This window comes from Rhodamnia argentea, chromosome 1 (genome assembly GCF_020921035.1).
Source record: "Rhodamnia argentea isolate NSW1041297 chromosome 1, ASM2092103v1, whole genome shotgun sequence".
Classification (NCBI taxonomy): Eukaryota; Viridiplantae; Streptophyta; class Magnoliopsida; order Myrtales; family Myrtaceae; genus Rhodamnia; species Rhodamnia argentea.
The window spans coordinates 34899791-34927471 of NC_063150.1; the positions used below are offsets into that span (position 1 = coordinate 34899791).

The 27681-nt window shown below is 40.6% G+C and overlaps 5 protein-coding genes across 8 annotated transcripts; 3 read left to right on the top strand and 2 right to left on the bottom strand.

The window, feature by feature from the left end:
• Nucleotides 1-833: 833 nt before the first annotated feature.
• LOC115738827 (inactive TPR repeat-containing thioredoxin TTL3) lies at nucleotides 834-3316 on the top strand. The gene is made up of 5 exons (XM_030671555.2): nucleotides 834-1952; nucleotides 2101-2296; nucleotides 2405-2577; nucleotides 2664-2997; nucleotides 3179-3316. Exons 1-5 carry the CDS (start codon nucleotides 1036-1038, stop codon nucleotides 3308-3310), a joined length of 1752 nt encoding a protein of 583 aa, XP_030527415.2. The 5' UTR covers nucleotides 834-1035; the 3' UTR covers nucleotides 3311-3316.
• Nucleotides 3157-6268, bottom strand: LOC115738895. 3 transcript variants are annotated; one of them, XM_030671688.2, is made up of 5 exons: nucleotides 6073-6268; nucleotides 4984-5961; nucleotides 4819-4872; nucleotides 4478-4656; nucleotides 3157-4224 (listed from the first exon to the last, which is right to left on the bottom strand). In XM_030671688.2, exons 2-5 carry the CDS (start codon nucleotides 5795-5797, stop codon nucleotides 4135-4137), a joined length of 1137 nt encoding a protein of 378 aa, XP_030527548.1. In that variant the 5' UTR covers nucleotides 5798-5961; nucleotides 6073-6268; the 3' UTR covers nucleotides 3157-4134. The 3 variants fall into 3 exon arrangements, with proteins under 3 accessions (XP_030527548.1, XP_030527546.1, XP_048138840.1); XM_030671686.2 differs by having other exon boundaries at nucleotides 4478-4659; nucleotides 6073-6266; XM_048282883.1 differs by having other exon boundaries at nucleotides 4179-4319; nucleotides 4478-4659.
• A 984-nt stretch (nucleotides 6269-7252) lies between these two features.
• Nucleotides 7253-12939, top strand: LOC115738894 (acyl-coenzyme A oxidase 2, peroxisomal). Its single transcript, XM_030671685.2, is given in 8 exon segments — nucleotides 7253-7670; nucleotides 7672-7790; nucleotides 9101-9216; nucleotides 9698-10578; nucleotides 11221-11400; nucleotides 11550-11716; nucleotides 11789-11912; nucleotides 12374-12939. Coding segments are annotated over 8 exon segments (2085 nt in total). The 5' UTR covers nucleotides 7253-7328; the 3' UTR covers nucleotides 12530-12939.
• Nucleotides 12940-13568: 629 nt separating this feature from the next.
• LOC115738950 (protein DOWNSTREAM OF FLC-like) lies at nucleotides 13569-14679 on the bottom strand. The gene is made up of 2 exons (XM_030671766.2): nucleotides 14220-14679; nucleotides 13569-14117 (listed from the first exon to the last, which is right to left on the bottom strand). Exons 1-2 carry the CDS (start codon nucleotides 14380-14382, stop codon nucleotides 13789-13791), a joined length of 492 nt encoding a protein of 163 aa, XP_030527626.1. The 5' UTR covers nucleotides 14383-14679; the 3' UTR covers nucleotides 13569-13788.
• A 9783-nt stretch (nucleotides 14680-24462) lies between these two features.
• Nucleotides 24463-26350, top strand: LOC115738885 (FCS-Like Zinc finger 7). Of its 2 annotated transcripts, none has more exons than XM_048280448.1 (2): nucleotides 24463-24998; nucleotides 25808-26030. In XM_048280448.1, the coding sequence occupies exons 1-2, from the start codon at nucleotides 24661-24663 to the stop codon at nucleotides 25878-25880; spliced, it is 411 nt and encodes a 136-aa protein (XP_048136405.1). In that variant the 5' UTR covers nucleotides 24463-24660; the 3' UTR covers nucleotides 25881-26030. The 2 variants fall into 2 exon arrangements, with proteins under 2 accessions (XP_048136405.1, XP_030527529.2); XM_030671669.2 differs by lacking the exon at nucleotides 25808-26030 and adding an exon at nucleotides 26037-26350 and having other exon boundaries at nucleotides 24476-24998.
• Nucleotides 26351-27681: the final 1331 nt, after the last annotated feature.

Consider the following 27681-nt stretch of genomic DNA (forward strand, 5'->3'; position numbering starts at 1 on the left):
AGACAATCCCATATGAGGAAAGGGAAACCCGTGGTGAGATATTGATAATGCTACGCCGAGAAAACGCAACATTTCGACATCCCTAATCAATCGGAGCACGGTACGTTTATGGAAAAAACTAATTATATCATGGTCCGTTTCTTGTTGTTTATATTTTCTTGGAAGCCTGTTTGTGCATTGCTACAATTACAACAACAATGAGATTTTTCTTTTTGGCAGATTTTAGTTCCTTGTGCTTCAAGGATGAGGAAGTGTTTGCAGGAAGTACATGAGAAAAGAGATCACAGGAAGCTCCATAACTCAATTTAGGCTCAATTTCAATTTGTCCCCTCAAATTTTGATTTGTCTCACTCTGCCCCCTACTTTATTGTTTTTTTTCCCCCTTCATTCGACCCTAATATGACAGAATCATCTCAATTTCACCCCACCAGCAAAACTTGCCACAAATCCTATCCCCTCTCCGACTCACTAAAATAGGATCTTAAGTATCTAATTACGTCCATCGTTTTTCCCAAAAGAAATGCAGAGATCCTCGTTTCATACAAGACCGAGTCAGTTGGTCCCCCTGTTTTCCACCTCCCATGTCAACCAGAAGAAAGAAAGAGAAGAAGCAAAACAACAGCAAGAACCAGCGAGGCCGAGAGCGGCGATCGCGACAAAAAGACCGCCTCCTGAACGTCTCTCTCTTTCGCTGCTAATGTCTCCGGATCAAGCATTGGGATTTTGGCTTCTGTTTGTGAGCTTTTCGAAAACAGAGGAAGAACGAAGGACTTGTGCATTGGTCTGCAAGTGGCCATTTTGATGAGGATTTGCACATGTCACAGCAGCAAACTTGGTTTCATACGAATCAAATCTCTTGCAGAAGTTCTGCAGGGTCCAAGATTAAGTTTTTCTTAACATACAAAGCTGCGAATTTTTGCGCGCCATTCGAGTTTTATGTTGTGGATTTTGGCACTTTCATATGATCCTGGGTTCGATATGCTCTGATCTTTCTGAAAAAGCTGGAGAGAGCAAAGTTTCTTGATCAACACAAGAATGGTAGATGCGTCTCCGGAGAGAAGATCGGGCTGCGGCTTGCTTAATGTGGTCTTTGGGCGAAGCACGTTCTGGCTCAGGAGGAGCACGTCGACCGGATCGATCCCCACGCCGAACAGCGGCAGCAACAACATTGCCAAGACCCCCAGCACTCCCAATTCTCAAAGACGGCGAGGCGGCTCCGATGAGACCGCATTCCTCGACGCTTGTAACAATGGATCGGAAGGGCGTCCGAGACCCGTCTCGAGACCTTCCCCTAAGGCCCAGGGAAGGCATCCTCAAAGTCAAATCCAACCCGGAAATAGAGTTCCGGGCAGGGCCACCGCGAACGTGCTGGCCGACCAAGGTCATGTAAACCAAGGTAGGAGAGTCCCCAAGGAAGCCATTGGGATATCTGGCGAGCTGGAGAGCATGATAGCTGATCACCAGAAATCTAAAGGAAGTAACACGCTTGTCCGGGCCTCGTCAAGCAATGTCATGCTCTTCGGTAATCTGGGCAATTTGAGGCAACCTGGAACAAGTAATGCTAGCCCAAATGACAATATGTTCACCTATCTTCCGAGACCTACTGCTAGAGAAGAATCCTCGGCGCCTACCGGAAGACATGCGGCGACAAGAAACTCTAGCGAAGAGCCGCCAGCTTCCTTGTGCCGTGCCATTTCGACTAGAATGGACCCTGAGACTCTCAAGATCCTGGGCAACGAAGATTACAAGAACGGGAGATTCGCAGAAGCATTGGCTCTGTATGACACGGCGATCTCAATCGATCCGAATAAGGCTTCATACAGGAGCAACAAGAGCGCGGCTTTGACCGCATTGGGGAGGCTTCTTGAAGCCGTCATCGACTGTAGAGAAGCCATTCGAATCGAGCCTCATTATCACAGAGCTCATAATCGCGCGGCAACGCTATATCTCAGGTGAAAAATTGCTGTCATTTTTCGTTGTTCTGCCAAAATGGTCCCGAATACTTTCCATTCCATCACCGCGTGTCCTGTAAGTTGTAACTTTTAGCTTCGGCTAACAATCACTGAAGTGGGACTCCTGTTGTGTTATGTGAACACAAAGGCTAGGGGAGGCAGAAAAGGCAATGTATCACTACAAACATGCAGGACCAGAAGCCGATCCTGAGGTCATTGCTAAAGCTAGAGCTGTTCAAACCCATCTAAACAAATGCACAGAGGCTCAGAAGCTACGAGACTGGAACAACTTGATCAAAGAAAGCGGGCGAGCCATATCTGCAGGTGCCGATTCGGCTCCGCAGGTCAGCATTAACGGCCATACAAATCGAAAGCTAGTTAGGGTAGAATCCGCCTCTGTCTCTAGCCATAAAGTATATTTCTGACCCGAGTTGCTTGTGGTTGTTGAAAAGATCTTCGCGTTGCAAGCGGAGGCATTCTTGAAGCTCAACCAGCATCAGGAGGCAGATGAAGTATTGATCAACGGTCCAAACTTTGAAGTCGATGCTTGCACGAAATTCCTCGGGCCCATCGGCAGCTCATATTTCCTGATGATCAGAGCTCAGGTTGACATGGCCGCAGGCAGGTCGGTTTCCTTCATGACCATAATTTGAATCTTTGGGAGGGAAAATAGCCAATGCCTCTTTTTATAGCTCTTGTAGTGATCAGCAGATTCGATGATGCCTTGGAGGCAGCTCAACGTGCGGCTCGACTTGATTCAAACAACAAGGAGGCGAACATGGTGATGATGAGGGCTCGAGCGGTAGCCGCGGCTCGATCAAGGGGCAACGAGCTGTTCAAGGCCTCGAGGTTCCCGGAAGCTTGTTCGGCGTATGCAGGGGGACTCGAGCACGACCCTTGCAACTCGGTATTATTGTGCAATCGAGCAGCTTGCTGGTCCAAGCTAGGCCAGCTCGAGAAAGCGATCGAGGATTGTGCAGCTGCTCTTAATGTACGGCCATCTTATAGCAAAGCTAGACTCAGAAGAGCCGATTGTCATGCCAAGGTAAACCATCTTACTCTAAACAAGTCTTAAATCATTTTGCTGAATCGAAGTACATAGAACAAGATGCAAACAACGCTTTGTTCTATTTTTGCCGACCTTCTGGGGTTGCAAAAGTTTGGACGAGAGGCTTTCCGTGTGTGATGTTACTCATTATTTTTAATCAACTCTGGGATTTATACAGCTAGGAAATTGGGAGGCTTCGATAAGAGACTATGAGGTTTTGAATAGAGAGACACCAGATGATGAAGAGGTGAGCCGTGCGCTATCAGAAGCCCGATCGCAACTCAACAAACAGCATGGCGATGCCGATTGATGCTACACAAGTTGCAATTAGACACACCCGAATCAGTTTGTACTTACTTGGTTTTTCATTTTTTGTGAAATAGTAGTACTTTATTTTGGATCAAAAGTGTAAACACATTTGTGTTGAAGCTAGGAAAAGGAACTAAGCATTTCCCATTCTCATTAGACTCTTCTATTCTCTTGTCTCTTAAACTCATATTTCACGATATAAAATCTTGCAAAAAGTTTTCTTCACCTCTGTTTTCGATGTTGCATTTTGGTCTAATTTAGCATGACAGTCCCAAATGGCTGTTACAACAGGAAGCGAGAATGCTCTATCCAAAGATACAGAAATTTGGAAATTTTAAGCATAATGAACTCCGACTCACGACTTACAAGCAGTTAATTTCAACAAAATCAGTAATAACACTTTCCTGGACTAACACTTGAACAAAAGATCAGCCTCAGAAACAACTAAAATTTGCTGAAACAGTATCACCACAATTTTCTACGCTTGACAGCTCTTTATTTTCAAATCAGGGGCCTGATTCATTGACTTAGGAAAAAAACAATACATTTTCTCAAGCAATAAAATCTTTCGACTTGTACTGGCAACAAGCAGGACGAAAAAATCACAGCCAAGTAAAATCCTGAATGAAGAAACTAGCAAAGACATTCCAGGCACCTCATGAAAGAAACGGTAAGGGAAAGATCCATGTACTACAACATCGGATTGCACAGAAGGCGTCAAAGCGCGAGCACGTATATGCAAAAAGGAATGCATGTAATTGCACCTTCACAAGCTTGGAAGTAGTCTCGAGTATAAGAGATTCCAACCGCGAAACCGATGCAACACTAGTGTCTATTTGAAGGCATCCTGTTCGTCGAATCCAGATCCATCTTACATTTTTCTCTCATATCTTTGAGCTCACAATAACTACTTTGCTGCAAAGCAGAAATTCAAGTTACCTCTTAGTATCAATGAGAAAATAGCGCCCATGGCTCTATTGTAATGGAGGAGAAGGAAGAAAATATTTGGCCTGACAGTGCAATGCATTCAGAAGCTATGTTAAAAAAAATAGAAAACTGCAAATTATCAAAGAAAATTAACCTTGTGTACAATCTCATAAAAGCAAATGGAATCATCCCCTTAAAAGAACAAAAGGTTGAAACTGATCTACAAGAAACAGATACTCACGAGTTCACGGCCTTCATGGACTAGTATGTCCTCCATGCGAAGAAAGAGTGACCTCCATTGATTCGTGAGAACATATTCCAGATTTGGAGACTTATTTGAGTTTCCTGAAACATGGATAACATCCTTTGCCATAGCAGTTTTCTGAACCAAAGTGTTAGCTTCTTTTCGACTCTTGCTCACTGCTGAAGGATGGATAACATGGCTTTTGTCAATTTCATCTATCAAGTTATCACCATGTATATTGAAGCAGAAGGAGACTAATACAAGCACCATTTCCCTGCTATCCAAAAAAATGAACCTCCAATAGATGGAAGGTGCCCAAGACAAAGGACAAAACTTACCAGATATTCGACCCTTTATGTCTTGGTAGTGAAGGTCTGACCACATATAAGCAGCTGACAACAGAAATGACGAAGATATGTATTTCAAGTTATATCTATTATGGATTAAATGTGCTGGATCAGAACAACTAGATAAATTAGAAAGTGTCGAGAACTTAAAAGTACCTTTCAAACAAAAAGAACAGGAACAACTTTTGAGCAGGTCCTCTTCAGCACACAAATTGTCACAGCCATTTCCCTCCAAAGTTTGGCATCTTATCAATTCAAAGTTTTTGAGACCCTGTGAGTTAGGCAACCTTGACCACTCAATGGAGCCAGAACTGTTCGATGCTAATTTCCCAATTCTGAGGCCCTCGTCACAATTGCTAAGTACCTGAGTAATGGGACCTTGTGCGGAGCTTTCTCTAATTGGATCGACATAAACTTCCTTTACAACATCTGCATGCTCGTTGCGCACCTTGATCCCCTCAGAGCTTTTCTCACCCACTTGACTGCTCAAAGTCGAGACAATCGACGTACAACTATCCCTTGATGCATCAGCCACTTCCAATACACTTCGTGCATTCATTTCAATCCCCAAAACCTTAGGACTGCTGTGCGAAACATTTAATGTTTCCTGGGATCTAACAACAGCAGAAAACACACTATGGCTGGCACCACTGAGCTTGTCATGCACAGGGGATGAACCACGAGCCTTCTTGTCCTTGAAAAAAGGAATAGTACCCTTCTTAACACCGTGCCCATCATGTCTGGTAGTGCATTTCCCCTTCACCAAATTCTCAACTCCCAAACACACCTGCTTCACAGAAGCCGCATCCCCTCCCCCGTCTATTCTACATTTACCCCGCCTGTCTTGAGATTTTGCTCCTGAATCATCGGAAACGAGCGAAAACCCCCTTTTCACAGGCCGATTGGTCACATCACCGAGAGCAGGGCAATCCCCCCGAGAGCCGCCGGAGAAATTGTCCCCGCTCATCATGAACTTGACTCGAAAAGCCCAGATCTGTCACAAACAAAACAGTGCTCGCAGCTCCTATACTTCAAAAACAAAGAAGGCCGTCCCCCCACCAACCTCGAAACCTAAACCACAATGAACTTGACAGAGGAGATTCGCCCGAAGTTCCTATCGCATCCTCCGACTTCCTGCGGCGAAAAGCAGGTCGCAGTCGATCGAAAACGAAGAAAGCTTAGAACAACGAGTGCAAAAAAAAAAAATTCAGTAACAAGAAAAAAATTCGAGATTGAGAGAGTGACCTTCATTTGAGGGGACGAGAGAGGAATTCGAACGAGGTTAAGGACGCTCGTCCGCCATCATCATCGACGATTGAAGGTGGGAAGGAAGGAAGCGAGGATGGCCAGTAGGGTTTTGGTAGTGCAGAAATATTTTTTTTGGATTGAGGAAGGAGGGAGGAGGCGGGAAGAGGACGAGAAGAATCCATGGCAAATGGCGAAAACGGGGCTCCAAACCCGCGCCTCTTGGATTTTGAATTCGGGTTCTGGAAGCACAGTCACGCGCGGGTCATCGGTAGACTGTCGTGCTTTTTCACTTTTGCTTTTTATTTTATTTTTATTTATTGCTATTCTTTTAATTAGACTTTTGTTTGGCTAAGATGTTAATGTGGAATTACAGACTGATTTTCCATGATTTGAATTGAAATATTCCTCCACTTCGATTTTATTTAGGCTCCTTCCCTCGCTACCCGGCTCTCTCGTCCGAGTCAAAGCTTGAGTCCACAAAAGCCAAGCCCGAGTTTCTCAAGGCCGAGCCACGACCTCGATGCCGGTGCTCGAGTTCCCAACCACCGTGTTTGGATATCCAATTCCTGTGTCTCAAATCATCGCCTTTAGACCTTGATTTCTTGACGGTCGAGCAAAGTTTACAAGAGTTGAGATCAAGTCTATCAAGATTGGGGTCCGTATTTCGGTACCCGGCTCCCACAATCAAATCACTGGACTTCGCTCGTGCTCGAGATTTAAGTGGTTGGGCTCGAAAAATATGGGCTCTTGTGATAGGGGTCTTGACAAATGGATATTCTTTATTTCGCATAGAATAACATTTCTAAGAAAATATGATGAATTAATTTTAAAATTTCAGTTAAATATCGAAATATATTGTGTAATCTAAAAAATAATGTTAAATTTTTTTAGCAAAACAAATAGAATAATAATAATAATAAAAGGAAAAGAACCGCCAAAATTCAGACTCACCGTTCCAATCCAGATTCCGGAACCAACCGGTGTTCGCGGTCAAACATGATCAACTCACGTTGGGAGGCGCGCCAGAAGGAGTTAACTGCCAACGCCATCACCCAATCTCCTGCTGACACGTCGTCACTAATACGTCAGTCCACGTCATCCCCCGTGCCGTGCAAGGGAACTGGCATGAAGGCAGCCATCTCTGCATCTCTAAGCATAAGCTGACATTCTTCATCTTCAATCCCTTCCCTTCCCTCCCCTCCCACCTCCGTACTTCCGTTCGCCTGATCTCTCTGTTGTGTCTCTCTCTGCGAATGGAGTCGTCGTCATCGTCTTCGAGCTCAGTCGAAGCCCCGGAGCACGGAGCTCAGTCGTCGGCGAGGCGGCTCCTGCGGCTCCGCTCCCACCTGACGCCGGACGTGCCTCCTCCTCCTCCGCGGCGCGCCGACGAGCTCGAGATGCTGACGTGCGCTAGGGCTACTAAGCTCGAGATCGACACCGAGAGATTGTCCGACTACATGAGGGGGAAGCACCGGGGAATCCAGGAGAAGGTGTACGAGTACTTCAATTCGAGGCCCCATCTCCAGACGCCGGTCGAGATCTCCATGGACGAGCACCGAGAGCTCTGCATGAGTCAGCTTCTAGGCCTGGTCAGGAGAGGCCGGGATTCGGCCGTTCCGTTTCGTTTCCGAGGATCCGGAGAAGTATTTCGCGATCATGGAGGCCGCCGGTAGCGTCGACATGTCGCTCGGGATCAAGATGGGCGTGCAGTACAGGTGATCTCGAGGAACTCGTTTTTGCTTTTTGACTTCAGATTTTGAATTTCGGCTGGCTGTTCCGTTAGGCTGTTACTGTTTTCGAATCGTTCTGGTCCACGCCGGGGTTTAGGTGTTGGTTGGGAGTTGTTAGAGATGCTGTAGCTCGTTCTGGCATGATTTTGTTCGGTTTGATCTCAGAATATCGTGGAACTTCGATTGGAAGTAATTTCGAATACAATTAGAGTTGAATTCGTTGTGTGTGATGTGCAGCAAGTTCTTGTCGCTACTCTTCCTAACACCTTGATTTCGTTGGTTGTCTGGTGTCTTATTAACTTGAGTTACCGACCTTCTTGGGTTTAAATAGATTCAATTCCCATTATGCATGATTGCATGAGGGCCGTCCACTTGCATGGGACCTATGCCGGTGGATGGCTCAAAGAATCACTGGTAGCATTGGTAAGTCCTCGGCTGAATTTGGTATTGCATGATCGAGAAAGTCTAGCATTCTATGTAAGGCATATGTTGAGCGGTGTGTTGACACAATGTCATACCGAATCGAGTAATCTCATTATCATAGTTGTGAAGAATTTAATGCAAATGCAAACATGCCACAGAACAGCAGTATCATAGTGCATGCATCAAATGAGAGACTTTCTAGGTGACCTGCCTAATAACTCATTAAGTTCTATCTTGAAAAGGATGAGAAAGGTATTGACCCTAAAGAAAAAAAAATTGAAAATATTATTTTGCTACATTTCCATTCATTCTTTCCCATTAAGCATGTAGATATAACAAGGAAAAGGAAAAAGCAAAGAAAAACAAATTTTAGTTGAAGTAAGAGGGGACAGGGAGACTACTGAGCTATGTAAATGCAGAATTCCGATGCCATTTGCAATTTCACTGTGTACATCACTTTTCTTTCTTCTAGCATCCCTGTAAATTATACGGAGGAAAAATGCTTTTCCCAGGATTGTCATTTCGACAGGATGGACATAGCGAAGCACTGTGACTTGCGGAAACAAACATCCTTGAATTTGAGTATTGGAAAGAGGTGCATATTTATCTGCTTGAAGTGACCTAGATTAGTGGAAAAAAAGTAGGAGATATATGCTTCTGACAGTTTTAAAAGTAGAAAAAGGAAGAAGATTTTAATAACAAAGAGTGATACCGTTTAATGTGGTTTCTCTTAGAGTTGCATGAGGTTTATTTACGCTGGTGGTCCCTCAGGAACTAAAGTGTGTAAGCAGTTGTGAGAAAAACTCGTGAATTGTACTTTTGTTTGATAGATAGAGAAAACTCATTTACGAACCTGACCTATTTTTATGCAGTCTTTGGGGAGGCTCAGTGATCAACTTAGGAACTAAAAGACATAGGGATAAGTACTCTGACCAGATCGATAGCATGGAATATCCAGGTTGTTTTGCAATGACAGAACTACATCATGGTAAGGTTTCTGATAATCTGTTTCTCAGGTTGCTTTCTAATTTTTTATAAGGTAGTGCTCTGAATTATTATTATTTTTTTGTTCCTTTTTGCTCGGTAATTCAACTCAATAGCTCTTGTACCTGCCTCCCCTGTCTGCCTTGCCATCAGGCTGAAGGCAGGTGGTAATTGCTGTGCAGATTTAAATTTATCTTTTGGCATAAGAATGACATGAGTTCCTATATTTTATTGAGATACAACAATTTTTCTTTTGTACTGCCATTTTACTGAAAATGAAAGTTTCATAAGATCACTAACGAAGTGATAGTCAACATCGGTATGTACGTGGCAGAAATATCTGGCAGTTCTCTTACTGGGCATCTAACCACTACACATTGTCCATTGCACTTTCTACCTAGGGCTTTTGTTTAGTTAGCATTGACATACCAGTAAACTTACTTATCTTCTTGTCTACTAAATGGCTTTTGGCTTTCTTCTGCAAGGCTCAAATGTTCAAGGTCTTCAAACTACTGCAACATTTGACCCAATCACAGATGAATTTGTTATAGACACTCCAAATGATGGTGCCATTAAATGGTGGATTGGCAATGCTGCAGTCCATGGCAAGTTCGCAACTGTTTTTGCCAAGCTAATGCTGCCAACTCATGAAGCAAGAGGACTTGCTGATATGGGAGTCCATGCCTTTATTGTCCCGATAAGGGATATGACAACGCACAAAACACTTCCGGGAATTGAAATACATGATTGTGGGCATAAGATTGGCCTGAATGGGGTAGATAATGGAGCACTAAGGTTCCGCTCCGTAAGAATTCCTCGAGAAAATCTCCTCAATAGGTTTGGAGATGTGTCTCGGGATGGGAAATACACGAGCAGCCTCCCAACTATCAATAAAAGGTTTGCCGCTACCCTTGGTGAACTTGTGGGTGGAAGGGTTGGCTTGGCATATTCTTCGGTTGGAGTCCTAAAAATTGCCGTCACAATTGCCACGAGATATTCTTTACTTCGTCAGCAATTTGGTCCTCCCAAGAAGCCTGAAGTTAGTATTCTGGATTACCAATCTCAACAACACAAGCTTATGCCCATGCTGGCTTCAACATATGCATTTCATTTCGCCACTCTGTATTTGGTGGAGAAGTACTCAGAGATGAAGAAGTCTCATGATGATCAATTGGTTGGAGATGTTCATGCACTTTCGGCAGGTCTCAAGGCTTATGTGACTTCTTATACAGCAAAATCGTTAAGCATCTGTCGGGAGGCATGTGGAGGACATGGTTATGCAGCTGTCAATAGATTTGGTAGCTTGAGGAATGATCATGATATTTTTCAGACTTTTGAAGGGGACAACACAGTGCTTCTGCAGCAGGTAATTACAACATTGTTACATTTTATAATTATACAATTGGAAATGATACAGTTTTACAGAGGGGAATGGATGCCCTATATAGACAGGCCTATGACTACTTAGGAAAGTTGTCCTCCTTATGCCCTAAATAGGTTTGCAAATCCTTGTCATGTCCTTCTCTTTTTGTTTCTTTGATATTAAGCAAATTATCAGTGTGGTGGAATTTAACCGCATCAAATTTCTTCACCAGACATTCTTTCTTTCTGCTAAATATTAACAGGGATAATTAAGTAAAATTCTCTCAATTGCTAAATGTGCAGTCATCTTGTATAAGTGGAAAAGTAGATAATATAGCATTGTCATTAAGATATATGCAAAGGACTTTATGATTGCTTGTAAATTTTAATCCCGATTGCCTTTCGATTTCGGTCCTACGCTGAATTTGTGGTCTCTCCCATTTGATGCAAGTGTGTGCCATAGCGTTGTACTTGAAATGATAATCATGAATGATGCATGTTTGGTGTCATTTTCACACTAATCGTGAGAGACAAAAATATACGCTCTGGTTGAATAACATCCGAGCATCAACTTGTATAGGCCTCTACTAGCACAGGGCAGTGAGACAGCTAATGATGATAGTGAGTTTCTCAAATTTATATGCAGGTGGCTGGTGATCTCTTAAAGCAATACAAGGAGAAATTTCAAGGGGGGACACTTGCAGTTACATGGAACTACTTGAGGGAGTCTATGAACACTTACCTATCACAGCCCAACCCTGTGACTGCTAGATGGGAAAGCGAAGAGCATTTGCGTGATCCTAAGTTCCAGTTGGATGCATTTAGAGTAAGTGGCTTGATTTCAGTTTGACAACTATCTGTCATTGTGTGATACTCCTTATTGATTGAAGTAGGGATAAGACCTGTCCTCTATGATAGCTGCTAGCTTTCCTCGCTCTCCTGTCCTTTCCAATTATTTTGTTCTTTCTTATGCAGTACCGGACTTCTCGACTGCTTCAGAGTGTTGCCGTGAGACTCCGAAAACACACTAAGACCCTTGGAAGTTTTGGTGCTTGGAACAGATGCTTAAATCACCTTCTGACACTTGCAGAGTCGCATATTGAATCTGTTGTTCTTGCAAAGTTCATTGAAGCTGTAGAGAGGTAATTTCCATTTTTCATGAGAGCGTTCTAACACATCCTTGATGGATTTCTCATTGCACTCCTTTGAACCAGATGTCCTGATGTGAGCGCTCGAGCTGTCCTCAAATTAGCATGTGATCTTTATGCCCTGGATTGTATTTGGAATGACATAGGAACCTACCGCAACGTTGACTATGTGGCGCCCAACAAAGCTAAGGTATGAGTAGTACACGAGATTCTTCGTTCTGAATTCTATAAAATGCAACTGCATCAGAGTGCAAGAATTGTTAGGATTCTAGGTACTACATAGATACTCCTTTGATCTTAGTGATATTAAACTATTAACGAGTTGTCAAAATGTACTCTTATATCCCTTGCATACCCGATTAGGTCTTTGCGATTAATCAGTGCAAAGTGGAATTTCTTGAGAAGACAGCAAGCCTTTCATATTTGAGGGTGGCGTTTGGCAGAATTAGATCTTCTTATCCTGGATATCTTCTTTTTCTAGATTTTCATGACTAAAGACTTATGTTACGTGGTTAAGACTAGGTGTGTAGTTCTTTTCTATAAGTAAAGAAGAATACATTTGATCATGAATCGCGACACCTTTGCATTGCCGTCTTTTAAACCATAGCAGTTCTACTCGGTAACTGATTTACGAATGGGCTTGTCTTTCAGGCAATCCACAAACTCACCGAGTATCTCAGTTTCCAAGTGAGAAATGTTGCTGGAGAGCTTGTACATGCCTTTGACCTTCCGGATCACGTGACACGGGCGCCAATCGCTATGCAATCAGAAGCTTACTCTCAGTACACTCAGTATGTCGGATTCTAGTTTGCTCTGATGATTGCGATAAGACAAATTCACACGACAGTCATTGATCCCGAAATAAGGATGTCACGTTACCTTGTCAAGTTTACCGTGCAAGGACAGCGACGATGGTGATACAGATCCACACCGGGACAGAAATAAGTGGTCGGACCGAGAAGTCACTGCCTCCGACCTTGTTCTTGTCTTTATGTACCGAAGGGCACACCAAATTCTTTGGGCAAAGTTAACATGGCCCGACGTTTCATCTTCAATGTGATACGAGTGTTGCCACGAGGACTTTCATTTTTGTAGCGCTCGTGAGTACTGCTCCAGTCAATGTGCAACATTAACCGAGTTGATCTGTGGAAACCTGCGCAAGAATGCATTCTTGTTTTGCTATGTGACTCCATTGTCTGTAATCTGTGTTGCATTGATCATCTTGTGTTTTAAGGTTAAACAATCAACCCGAAAGATAAAAACGTAGGAATACGATACGTTCCATAAGAAGATGAGAAAAATTACTAATTGCAAGGATATGTTACTAGTTTGTCAATAGGTAGAAAACTCGCTTCTCCGAAGCAAAAAATGTTGGGATTAGTTGCACAAGTATATACATTGCAGTAAAGACTAAAGGCTAGAAAGAGAAATTGCGACACAATTTTTATATTGGTTCATTTTTAAATTAGATTTACATTTAATGGAGGATTTCACTTTATTTAGGAGCTCTCACTCTTTTTTACAGCTCTCAATTACAAGAAAAAGAGATTATATATAATAGTAGCTATTCATGATCGTAAGTCCAAATTATCAATAAAATGCGCATTCAAATTATAAAAGCCCTTTGGCGTTCAAGAGGCGTTGTACTCTTGAGACCTCATCGAGATGGCTCTCGTCGGAGTGGGTTTCCATGCTTTCGTATCGATAGAGAGTATGAACCGTACCCCAATAAAAAAATTCGCTCGCATTTGTAGATGATGCAAAGCATTAATTTTTTTTTTTTTTTTGGGTCAACCGGAACATTAAGTTGAGTTTAGATAAGAAAATCTACGTAGAGTGAATGGCATTCAGCCACAAACACGTAAATGCTCGTTAAAAGAAATACGTGGTTTCCGAACAGTCACGAATTTAAGATTCATGTTATTGTGGTTGCAACGAGATGACCTTAAAACTGAGAAAGAGAACAAACAAGAAGATTATTCTGCTTCCTTCTTCTATTGCCCTCCCTGCCTATTCATGCAAACTAAGGAAGAAAAACGGGGAAAGAATAAAGTTGTCCACGCGATCTACTCATCAGAATCGAGCTGATAGCGAGCGCGCAACTCCGCACACTCGGCGAGCGGCTCGTCCTTCAGGCATCCCATGGAATTGGCGTAGTGCCTGCTGGAGATGGCTCCGTTGCTGCGGGTGAGGATCAGCGTTGCCTTGCCGCGCCCAGCGTCCACCGTCTGGCACCCCGGTTTCGGGCTGCTCACCAGGACGGCGTTGCATAGCTGGTCGTCGTGGTCGTCCTCGACGGTGATCTCCCATTTTCCATCGGCGTCGGTCTCCGTGTCGACGCTGTAGGCGAGATGGGTGCCGGTGCTGTCCATGCATTGGACCCTCACTATTGCGCCTGGAAGGGGCTCGGTTCAAACAACGCCTTGTTCGTCAGAACATGTTAATGAATTGGATAGAATGAAATTGAGAGAGAGAGAGAGAGAGAGAGAGAGATTACCTTCAATTGGGGTGGAAGCGGGGGTCTCAAAGCCAAAACGGCAAGTGTCGCAATACGCCTTGCCTTGGATATAGAAGGGCCTTCTTTGCGTGTAACTTGCGCTGACAAGACAAGGCAACATCACACAAACGCCCAGCAACAACACCAGCATTGATCTCCCCATTACTTGGTCTTAACACAGTAATGGCAATGTCTCACAAATCTGGAGAGAGAGAGAGAGAGAGAGTAATAAGAAGAAGAAGAAGAAGAAGACGATGGGGAAGCAAGAGAGTTTGGTGCAGAAAGGAGATGCTAGATATAGTCGCTGTGTCGTTTGTATTATGCTTGCATTCGATCCAAATCACATGCAGACGTAGGGAGACTTTTGCACATCTTGCGGCGAGACTCCGTTTCCTTCTTCCTTTTGTTAAGTCGTCATTAATTGTTAATTTCCAGTTGGACTCATGAGCTTTCTCCTTTATTTGCGCATGAATCAAGCTAAGTTTGAGATACGCAATGCCGCATAAGCCAAGTATAGTACTTAGAATGCATCATTGGTGGGCCAAATGCAGTGCCGAATTAAACGAACAACTTGTTCCGACCTGAACCGACGAGTGCTCAAATGGGGGAAGCCAATACTCGGCATCTCCACCGAGATATCGGTGTTACTCTGCAGGAAAGATCGATGCAAAGTGTCCAATTATGTATTGGTTCTACCAACGCATCGCGTGTTCTTGGATAAAATGTGTTCAGACGAAAATCAAGAGAGCAAGATAACCGACGTTCGGACAGATCTGGTGTTACCATGTGGCCAAGGTCCTGAATTGAATTAGGGTGTCGATGACCGCGGAGGATCCTGAATTGAATCAAGCGTATCGATGGCCGCAAAAGTTGAATGAATGAGACATTAATAGACATTAGACCTATCAAAATGGGTCACGAATCAATTTTTTTAACTTATATATGATTGTGTGAGTTGTTATATGAGTTAGGTATATTCCATAAATGGATTATAAATGGTTTAAATATAATATGGGTGTTAAATAGGTCACGAATAAGTTTACAACTTACTTGGACCCTACTCACCTTTATGACTCTTTTTATTATCTTTGGCACCTCAATTTGGGTATGAGTTTTTCTAAATTCGGTTGAATATGGTAGCATCTTAGGTCGGGTATGAGTTGGGTACGAATCACTAGATTGGCATTGCATGAAAATGGGTCAAAACGGATTAAATATATTTATTTGGGTTGGACCATTTTCTACTTGAGAGAGTCATTTGACAGGTCTCAATGACATTCAATAAGTACGATAGTGAAGATCTCCATGGGCAACGAGTTGAGAGATCGAAGGGGCATGTGGTTGGGAGCTAGCTTAGCGGACGAGGAAGCATTCTAGTTTTCAGCGGACCGCAGTTCGGGGATCCATATGCAGGTTGACTTTTTGTTCTTGGCACTTAGAACATGCAGGAATTTAATGCATCCCCATAAACAAAAGCCATTGACCTGCCCAACTAGATCTCTTCTCTCCTTCTGATTTCTCTTCGTGGAGATTGGAGAAGACGGACAAAAATCAAGCGGCTAAGAACGTGCTTTTGTTCTGACAAGTTCTAAAACTGAGCTACTTTGCTATCCATTGCTCGTGTGACATTTTTTAAAAATTTTTTAAAAGTTTTAAAAAATATGAGTATTTCTGTATTTGGCTAAACTTAAATGAACTAAATTTATCCTTAGTCATTCCAAACTCGATTTATTTATTTATTTTCTATTTTTCTTTTCTTTTTATTTTCTTAGTTTTTGTTTTCTTAATTATTTAGTAATAGAAATTCTTTTTATTACTTTATTTTTATATTATCTTTTTTTTATCTTTCCTTTTACTTCAGATGAATAGAAAACTTCAGAGTATATTTTTTGCGATTCGAAGGCCACGTATGAAATTGAGCAGTATTTACAAAGAAATATCCCACTTGTTTCTCGAGAAGAAATGGGAAATATGTTTAATATCATTTGATTGCTCCATCATCTTCTATCATGTGCCTATGTAGTTGAAGGGGCCACCTCATCAATAGGGAGCTAAAAGAAGCGAGTTAAGCACAGGCAAAACATGCAGTGACCCATTTAGAAGTATCAGTGGAATCTTCCTAAGATGTAGAAACAATAAGACCTATTCTTGGATACGACTTCTTATGGCATCAACTTTTTTTACTTCCAAAAATATTGAACATTGAAAAATGATGTATCCTAAAAAATGAGCAAATTAGCAAAATATTGTGTGTAGTTTTACGTATCGATATTCGCATAATTTAAAAGATATTTAGCATTTTGCGTTAAATAGAAGTAATTTTAAAAGCGTAATTATTGAAAGAATACCAATAGTTAAAACTCAAAGCATTCCAAATAGATCTTTTGTAGTCTAAATGCTTCGACCAAAAAAAAAAAAAAATTCTGAATGCAAAAATACCATTTTCATTACAGTCCTTTAATGGAAAATTTTCCATAAAGAGTTGGGTTCAGTAGATCAAGTCCATCACAACCATCCACATGGTTGGATCCATAGGGACCCACAAAATGGATGCCGCGATGGACCTTGTCCGATAGATTCGGGTTTTTCCTAATGATCGAATTGAAACATTCTAAGTTAAGTAATTAGGCATACCAATCAGACCCACTATGAGTTGAAGATGTTGCTTATATTTCCATGGGCATTGATTTATCTTTGGCTAATGTAAGACCAAATTGCTTCAAGATGAAGAAATTCAATAACTGGATCTATATGTATAATCAACTTTCTAAAGTGAAGACAAGGGCTAATGGAAGTGGGTTCGTTTCAAGCCCAATCTCAAAGCCCAAATTGAAGCAAAATTACAAGATCTAAGAATACACGACTCAATGGAAGTGGGTTCTTTCCTCAATTTTGTTAATTTCATTAAAAGAACATGAAGTTATTATTAGATCATAATAAGTCACCCACTCCAAACTCTTTATTACCCCATGAGAACTAGAAGTTACCGCATAGAGTGTGCATGGAGGCTTCTTGGCATCTATTGCTTCACCCCACATCACATATGTCGTTCTTGGAAAGACTAGCTTAGGTGTTAAGGACACGACGGCAAATTTGCGACGATGCCCCGGCACTCACATGGAATAGGCAAGTGATTAGTCGGTATTCGAAAGATGATTGCATATGCTAGCGATGCTTTCGTGCGGAGAAATTTAACATTTTTGGGGCAATTTCGAATGAAAAAGAAATTGGTCGAATGTCTGAAAAAGTTCAAACTTTTGGGCTGAAGATAAAAATAAAATAAAATAAAATTGATCTTTGGTCGTTGATTCATGCTTAGGGGCGTGTTCATATGAAGTCTGGCGGTAATCGATATTGCCTCTATCTTCATTTTGGAGTTTTTTCTCTTCTTTTGATTGAATTCGATGCTCGATAAAAATTTGTTGCATCAATTTTACAACTCGATTTTGTAAAATCAATCTTTGCATCCACCGCATCCTCCAACTAGTACTTTTTTTTTTCTAAAAAGAAAAGTAGAAGTCACTATTAAATTCTAATACGAATGTTCAAAGATGTGTCGGGCGATAATTTAAAATTTGCAGAAAAATAAGGAAGTGCAAAGCTTGATCTCGATAAGCAAATAATAGGTTTAGACTTCTTAAAGATGCATGGACCCTGGAAAAAGCAGGACACAAGTCGTCGTAGATCACATGTAAAGTCCGACAACTTTATGGAAAGAAAATTATTGTTGGTCGGGCCAATAATAGAGACAATACCTCCACTCACGGTAAATTTTATGCTAAGAAAAGAGCCATACTTTAAAAAAGTGCTTTTATGATGAATTAATACATTTGCTAATAGTATCCACCACGGGAATGGCGTGTTTGGTGAGAATCAAACCCTTTGGTGCCGGCGTAAGTCACAGTCAGGGGTTCGAAACTCTCCCAACGCGTTTCTCGGACTTAAGTGGGGGCCCTTGCTAGGTGGGCTACGGGGCCAACCTCCCTCCAGGTATAGTCATTGTCGGAAAGGGCGAAACCCGATTACGACTCGGGGATCCTGGATTATAAAAAAAAAAATACATTTGCTAATGGCTTTATGGTCCTATAATTTGATAATATCTGCATAGCCTTAGAATGTGAGATTATACAAAATTAACATTAACTTTTTTCGATATCTCTTGCTTGCCTATAACGTATCAGAAGTGAACTTAGGTTTAGAAAAATGGCATTATCGGGAAATTGAGTCCATAGGCTCATTTTAATCAGAAATTGCCGACGTTGATGTTGGTCGTCCCACGTGCCGTAGGATATTTGGCATTCACGTCGGTGATTTACGGATAAAATTGGCCGGATGGATTCAATTAAAAAATCGTGAAAATGTTTAGGAATTAATTGACACAATTGAAAGAAAAGTACAATAGGCCTAGGACTTTCCCGTGTTCTTTTGTGATAAGAAATTACTTTAGTGCGTTTTCGGAATTCGCATTAATGGGGTTTCTGAAATCTCTCCTCATTCTTGCGTTATAACTAGTGAGTGGTTGATGGGTGAATACTCCATTTTAGAGTTTGAATCCTTCAAGCACAGTGAAAATTTACACTGAGCACGAGAAAATTTAGTGTTTTCTACTTCTACAATAAACAATCACAAATCAACTAGTGCTACAATAACCCTCTCCATGCTTTGTTCCATTCAAGAAAATGCACATTTATCTCAACCCAATGCCCTAAGCTATTAGTGCCCTTTACCCAACTAGTCGTCGCCCTATCAGAACGAGTTTATATGACAAAAGAATCCCTTTCTAAAGTAGGGGAAAAAAATAGGGATTTTATTATTTCGAGGAATTATTTTAAAAGAAAAAATCGAGGGCTCAAAAAAAGAAAAATCTCCAATGGAATGAGGTGTTGAAGACAATAATTGGTGTTATGATGATTTTTATTAAATTCTAGGGTTTGCCAATGGGGTGGGGGATGAGTGCACACCTTCCTTTTCTACTTTTTGCCCATCTTGTGTGGTGGACTAAGGGCCAAAGAGACTCTAAACTTTATTCGGTCATCATAGGTCTCTCCATTAATGTACATAACTTGGTAGGAAACAAACTATACATTATACATATAAATATGTATGCATGTAATCCAGATTCACCACTTAATTATGACCTGATTTGGTTTTATTTGTTTCGCGAAAAACAGATGATTTGAGAAATATGTTTTTGACGATGATCGCTTGCAACGCTCGAAATAATTAGTCGATGAAAAATATTTTCGTTGCCAAAGATAATATGTATTAACAATTATGTGGGCGACGGGAATATTTCTCGTTCGCTCGGCTTTGTATGTGATGCAATCGATTATTTTTAGAAAAATATTTTTGAATCATTAATTTTCCGAGAAACAAACATGGCTTAAAAGAAAATAACATCTATAATTCGTAGGTAAATGTCGCACCGTAAAATTAGAGGAGTTTAGTCCATAAAAATTATCTGTTTCAGTCTAATAAAGTTTTAACACGATGGGACATGCGTCCATCAATTCCCGTAAGTGCCGCGGCATGCTCTAGACAAAGTCTTGTGTAAGGAGAGAGGGAGAGAGAGAGGTGTGCTTGTAATCTTCTACCACTTGATTGCTATGCATTTTGGTTGACAATTAAGCGAATTACATCTATCTTTGTCCCCTTAGCATTGCTCTTCTTTTACACTAGCAAAAGGCAAATAAAATCCTTAACAAGTTACAACAAAAAAAAAAAAAAAAAAAAAGGAGAGAGAGAGAACAGTTTTTATAAAATTGATTCACTTAGGCAGATTATTTACTTTGTTGTAAGATTGGAAAAATGTCCAAATTGAAATTAAAATCCTTCAGATTTTGCATTATTACATATGGGGATAGCTAATACCACTCCAAAGTTAAAATCAGTTATAACGTATCCTTTGTTGGATAATCTTGGAGATCTTGAATAGAATGTTAGGGGCTTGCGCTGACCTCTTGCGTGCACTCCCTACTATCATCTTTCATGAAAGTCCCCACTTGCCCAGGCTACGACGGCCACCACTAGAGTGGAGCTCAATCATCATAGGACTTGAGAGCGAGAGGGGGGTGACAATTTTTGAGACAGTGATGTCGATCGACAATGATTTGCATTGAGATAATCCATCTATTAAATAACGTTTTGAATGAAAAGTGGGTATGAAATGAACCATACTCGAATGCGTAAATAAAAATTCGTCTTGCTACTTTGTAAATCAGCTCGGAGCGCCACCTTTACACCTCTAACTATTTAACTTAGGGAAATAAGGAGTACAAATACGAATCAAAGGAAGCCTTGCTTTGGTGTCGCTTTGGTTATCAAAAGCAGAAGATTAAGAAAATTTAAAAAAAAAAGCTTTTTGCATTTATTTATTTATTATTTTAATTTTGCATAATGTCACAAGAAAAATAGAATCTAACGGCTGCGAGGCGCGTTGGGGTCCCAATAATTGACGCCAAGGTGGCATATGATTGCTGAAAACGACGCATCGCACGCAAATGGAAGACCACCGGCTGAGCCGGTCTCCGGTCTCCTTTTTCCTGTATTTTAATTGCAAGCATTTATGTCATCAATGGCGACATATGTAGTATTCTTTCGTTTTCTTGTGAAGACGTACGCACTGTTCTTGCGGCCATCAACATCACGAAAATTACAAAGGACATTGACACGTGTCCAAGGAGCACTGGTGTCTAAATATTTTTTTCAATCTCTTCGTAGCATCTTTGATGTCAAGCTTGTTTGATTTTGGTCTTAAACTATATTGGAAAATTAGTTCTGTTTTTTTTTTTTGGAATTTCTTTTTTGTTCCAGTATAGTTTAAAGATATGTGACTCGAAGTAACTTTCGACATTGCCATTTACATCATGTGATGGGAAGTTCAATGTTAAATGAAAGCTTTCACATTGCAAAAGTTATGATGAAAAAAAATAGTGAGTCAAAAATAAAAGGTGGGCCGACACTCGTTGAACGTCCACTTAAGTAATTTGCATTATTAGAAAAAATGTGTACACCCCAAAAGAATCTAGATAAGTTTTTTAATGTATGAGGGAAGAAGAGAAAGGTGTAAATCATTATCGGATAATATAAAGAAAAATCATGAAAAATCCACTCATATATTTGATATTTCGTATGACCACCTATAACTGTAGATACGGAAAAATGTAATTTTGACAATCAAGATGATTTATATTTGAATTCTAAATAGGGATTCCCTTCTAAATATCGTCAAGTGTTCCATAAATTTCTCTATCTTCCATTTACAACCGTTGATATCATATCCATAGCTACTTTATTCTCTATTAATTTCAAAATTTTCTATTATTTCTCTTGACTATTTCAACATGGGTACAATCTTCAAGTAAATTGTAGGGCATCGCCTAAATATTTCTTCTCCTGTCTGTGTTAACAAAAAGTGTCTTTCACTTGCTAAGCCCGACCAAGCCCTACTCACCAAGAAATGAAAAGAAAAAGTCACACAAAACACTCTTTACCATGCTTTCATTGATATTTTACGTTCAGAAAACATTTGAGGATAAGTACGTCGGTTTAGCATCACTAATCTCTATTTTCTGCTATGTTATGTTGTGCTGCATCGCACAACCAAGGCCACTCGGCGAGCGATTTCGCGCTAGGATAGTTAATTACTTTGTTACTTTTACGAGTCGAAAGATTTGTTTTGTGACTAATTCGACTATTCATAAAAAAAAAAATTAGAAAGTAGAAGTAATTAAAGGTTCTTACTTGCTTTAATTTTGGATGATTTGTATTTAATTGGATTCGAGATATGCATTAGTTGGTTGAAACTTGAAAGCGCTTCCAAGTTCCAACAATAATTTGACCCATCACTTTGATCAGAATACTTTATTGTATATGGTAGTAATGAATGCAAATCAAGTCAAATTGGGAAATTCCCAGTCAAGTGCGTCAGAGAGTTAATGTTATTGTTCATGTTAGAAAGGGAAAAGATACTGATCTTCTTCTGATGACAACCTCCCACCCGTCTAAGATTCTGCAGCATTGACAAATTCTTCTGATCTAATTTGTTTATATGGGTCGATACTATTCTCCAATCCAAAATGATTGATGTACAGAAGTCCTCCCACGTCTCCGTTGAAAAGGGTTCAAATAATTTAATGCAATGATACACAAGAATATAGATAGATGTTAGAGACCGGAATTGAGATCATGTCACACACACTATTGCTCTATGGAAAAAATAAAAAGATAATTTCTTCACAAGAAAAAGGGTCATAAATAGATGATCATATGAGATCAAGTATGATAATCAGGATAAATCAGGCTCAGACATCGACCATTTACCTTGCACAGTGCTACCATCGGCGCCTCTATAAATCTCATCCAAAGGGAGTACCGCGCGCAGTAAAGAGGACCTTCATGGAGACCGATACATCCTCAACAATCAATTATTTATTTAAGCCAAACTCAGTTTGGCGGGGTGATGTTCATTAAGGAATTTTCGAATGTTTTGACGATAATGAAGAGAAGTTAACAATAAATTTAGCAGCAATATGTTGTTTGAGAAGAAGCTAACATGATAAAGAAATTAGGGAAGTGAGATCAAGTGCGCAAATGATTATTCAATAGATTATTCCCGGGGAAAAAGGCGAAAGTTGGGGAAAATATCTTTGACTTTCTGTGCGAGTTATCAATTCTTCCAATAAATGTTGACATCACTCCCAGAACTCTGTAGCTCTTTGACCATTTCTTTCCACTAGAATAGCAAGCAACTGGATGGAGAGTGAGAGGGAGAAGGAAGTCTAAAACTCGGGTGCCGTTTTGTGAAAACAACAGTGAAAGAAATTTATCATTTTCAAATGAAAGAGTTTTGAAAAAAAATTTTGTTGAACTTACAAGTGAACAAATGGAAAAGGATCGAAATATTCGATAATTTGACAAACTTATAACACCCCACTCTGGTACCATATGAGATTTGGTGGGACTACCGTCGACCGTGCTTAGAAATTATGCTGTTAGATGAAGGTAGCGTTTAATATTTAACTATACCAATGTTAGTAACATAGACATGGCGGCCTATGCAATGTGGGTTGTATCATGTGATTGAGCACCTGCATTTGTCACCAAGAAAATGCACCTTGAAACTAGAGCCTAAAAAATATAGCTTCTAAAAAACTAAGTTCAACGTAATCAAGTTTCGTCCTAAAAAAATTTGAGAAAATTCCAAGAACGTATATCGCATTTCACCCGATGATTACTTTCATACCCTTACTTTTGAAAATACCAAATACATGGTTGAGATTTACTTTTGGACCACCGCTCACCTTCACATTAATTGTCCAAGTGTCTCTATTTACGAAAATGCATTTTCTTTTCAAAAAATCTCCCGTCCTTAAATCTTGAATGCCAACAAGAGGCAAGTTGATCGCGAGGTTTGGCGCAGAAGTACGCGAATGATGTTTACAGAAGTAGAGGTATGTAAGCACCGGGTCAAAATTAAGGTATATATATATAGAAAATAAGAAGGATGATTGTCTGTTTATGTTCATATTTTGCCAAGGTTGGAAGACATGTTTGGTTGGAAGGGGGCGAGATGAGTTGAGATCGCCAATATAATTCCGATAGTTTCCTTTAATATAAAAAAGACATGCATAAGTACTTTGACAAGAAAGATGAAAAATCACATTACAGTTTCTTTTCAACAATATGCATATGACTTTAATGACAATATAAGATATGAAAGAGAGAACCTACTTTTTATTTTTATTTTATTTTTGTTCCTTTATCTGATCTTTTATGATTTGCATTTCGTTCCCTTTTTCCTAGGTGCATTATTTTCGACAATATACATGTTTATCGACACAATAATTGACACGTGTCACACAGACGATCGCCATAAATATCCTATATTACATAAAGCTTTAGGACGTGTAACAACAATAGAAAGACAGCAAAAAGATTGAAAGAGGCTGGGACAAATTGCGAGGAAAAATTGAAGTGGCGAAGACATACGGTCGAGACAACAAACAGAGGAGGTTTAACCCTAATGCTATCATTCGTATTGATCCATGTAAAACCCTAACTTGTGGTTTGTGAGGGCATCGTGATCGCACCCACTGCGCTATATGTCATTTTATGTGCGTCATTTCCTCTTTTTCCTTTTATAAGAAAAGAAAAAGAGAAGCCAAAAAAAAAAAGGAGGAAAAAGAGGAAAATAAAAAAGCGAGAGGAGAAGCGTGACGTGGACTTCTTGTTCCTTGAGCCCGCAAGCGACGGCCCAGATTCTCTCTCTCTCTCCCCCGTCCCGACCTTGTTTTATCGCTCTCCCTTCCCTCCATACCCACCTCCCATTAACTCTCTCTCTCTCTCTCTCTCTCTACAGCGAGTCACTGAGTGTGCAACTCTGTGTTACCCAACTGAGTCACTAGTTCATCAGAAGAAGGAGGAGGAGGAAGTGGGGGTGATGTTGCTGGGAAAGCGCCCGCGCCATCGGATTCAGAGGACGACGAGCGTGACCAGCATCACCGTCGTCGACCTCGACGTGGACGACCCGCAGGAGCCGCCGTCGGAGGAGGACGCCAGCCTGAACCCCCCCGGCGAGGGTGGCCAGCCACGAGCTGCGGCGGCTCCCGATCATCACGGCGGCGTCGAGAGCATCGACATGGACCGTCAAAGCAGCTTCTTGGCGCTGGTGTCGCCGAGGAACTACAGCAGCATGGAGGCCGGGAGCGCTCATTTCCTGACCACCTGCGGGCTCTGCAAACGCCGTTTGTTTCCCGGTCGCGACATCTACATGTACAGGTAATTTATACATCTCTCTTCTTCTTTCCTGGGCCGCTTTTCTTGTGTAGGTCGAAGACGATCACCCTATGTGCATATACGTATGCAATCTAAGCAGTGTTTGTCTTCGAGATTCACTGAAGAAACCCTTTGTCTCATTTTGGAACGCCTTTTCTTTTCCCTTTCCAGTTCAATCAAATCTACCCGTCAAAGAAAAAAAAAAGAGATGACATGTTTATTATCTTCTTGGAGAATAAAGAAAGAAAAGCGATTCCGAAAATGTTGAAAACCAAATTCTCTTTTGAATTTGTATGAGTCTCTGCATAATTTACACGACTTTGAGAGCGCTTAGATCACTTTTTGTTTGCGAAAATGATATTACGAATGGAAAGTATTGAATAGGAAATGTCCAAAATTTTTTTTTTCTGATTTTGTCTAGGCATAATTTGCTCTGCGGTGAGCCTAGCATATTCCCTCCATCTTGGAGCATCATCTCTACTTCGCAGGCACTTAGCTAGCGATCTGCAATTTAAGCAAGAGGGTTTGAGCCCTTCAACCTTTTATTACGTCATAAAATGTGACAATGGATATAGATTGTAGGTCATGTTACCAAGTACCCAACACTTAAAAGAAATCGTTCTTCTAGTATGGCTTGAAAATCTAACGAGGCAAAGTTTGCTTGTTCTTGAAGCATGTGTATTATATAAATTCCGTCGCTCTACTCTTTTCCAAGGCATGAAAATGTAAATTCCTTTGTGCTATAGTTAGATGGACACAATCCAAACTAAGGACACTAGTTAACAAGATCTTATAAAGATTCGCTGCTGTAGCTCCTCTCTCGCTCTCTCGCGTACGGAGAAATCGAAATGCGTGAATTCTAGGCCGACATTGTCGCATAGGTAAAAAAAAAGGGTTAGGGCGGATTTTGGAGTGGCATACTAGGGTTTGGAACCATACTAGATCTTGGATTTCCAGATGTGAATTTGGAGTGGCATTCATTTCAGCTTGTTTGATTGTAATGCTTATTGAGTGTGATGACTAAAACGATGTCGTGGGCAGGGGAGATACGGCCTTTTGTAGCCACGAGTGTAGGGAACAGCAGATGAAGCAGGACGAGAAGAAAGAGAAGCACAACGATCCCAACGTTGCAGCTAATTCACGTCGACAAGGTCGCAAGGCACCGCCATCGCCAGTCTAGAGAGAGAAACCATCTGTAATTACTCTCCAATGAAGAGAGAGAGAGAGGGGGGGAGAGAGGGAGATGATGATGATGAAGAAATGGAAGCAAATATCATGCATTTCCTCCTTTGTTAATCTTTATGCATTGCCTAAAACTAAATATTCTCTTTCTATGGATATATGGCGTGCACCTATATACATGTATCTGACGATCGAAATTCACGAAACACGATAATAATTACTAATTAATCTTGTGAAATAGGCAACTAATGATGTTTCGAATGCCCAATCTGAAGGCGTTATTCATTTAATTTCATTTATGAAACTTTGAACTTTAGACGTTCAAATTCAAAGTTGAAGCTGTCATTTACGTCCCCTTTTTCTTTTTTGGTCGAAATTTACGTCCCATTCACCGAATGCCTTTTGCCTACATCACCCAACAAATCTTAGGCAAGTGAAATTGCCAAATGATCTTCATAGTTTGATGAAGAATGATAATTACCTAATTCATTAATTCGAAGTGTGCTAGAGAGGGCAGCCCTTGTCGGATCGGGTGAGGTCGACCCTCGCCCGGGTGAGGCCGGCCCTCACTTGTGGCCGTTTAGGGTTGCCTCACCAATGGCCATCCGGCGAGGCGATCCTCGTCCAGCCATCTCTAGTGGCTAGCTATCGCTTGAGACCGGCCACATGCGAAAAGGGAGGGAAAAAACAAATGAAAAGGAAAAAATAAAGAGAAAACAAAACATACCAAAATTTAGAAAATGCAAAGGATGGTAATGCCCTTGACCAGCCAAAAGATTTGCCTAATCGGAGAGGTCAGGCCTTTCTTTGAGACTGACATTACCATTTTAAGCCCTTATTTTGAATTTTCCATCAAATCAATGTTTAAACTCCTAATAAAATAGAATAATACAAATATAAACAGTCTAAAATCCTAAAGACATCCTATTAAATGATAATTAATAAAATATTCAAAAAAGAAAAGAAAACCTACATATTATCTAAGATGTAATTGGATTCTTGAGAAGCACCAAAATTACACAAACTTATAAGATAATTCTAAACCATTATCTTTCCTTGCCAACGGCTCTTGAAGCTTTAAGGAGAAAAATGTATAAAGATTAAGGAAATTAAATAGCAACGGTTGCCTATACAATACTATAAGGAAGATGTTAAAAAGTGCCTCTTGAGCATTTGTTAAGTCTCATTGAAGGTGCTTTGCAAATTTGAATTTACTACTTGAAGTAAGTGACTTTATTAAAACGTTTAATCCTTCCATTTTTAAGGGGTCTTATAAATTGTTATTTCCATGTTTAGTAAGTTTAACTAGTGCCCTAAGAACACTCGTTAAGAAGACTCATACTATAATACAAATTCTTGTAAGGAAACTCATACGACTCTCGATATATCATATAAGTTATATGCACTAAAAATTTTTTTTTCCAAATTCGATCGATGCATGAGAAATAGTGTATATTTGTAGCAACAACATAATCGAATCAATCAAAATGACAAATGGTCACGT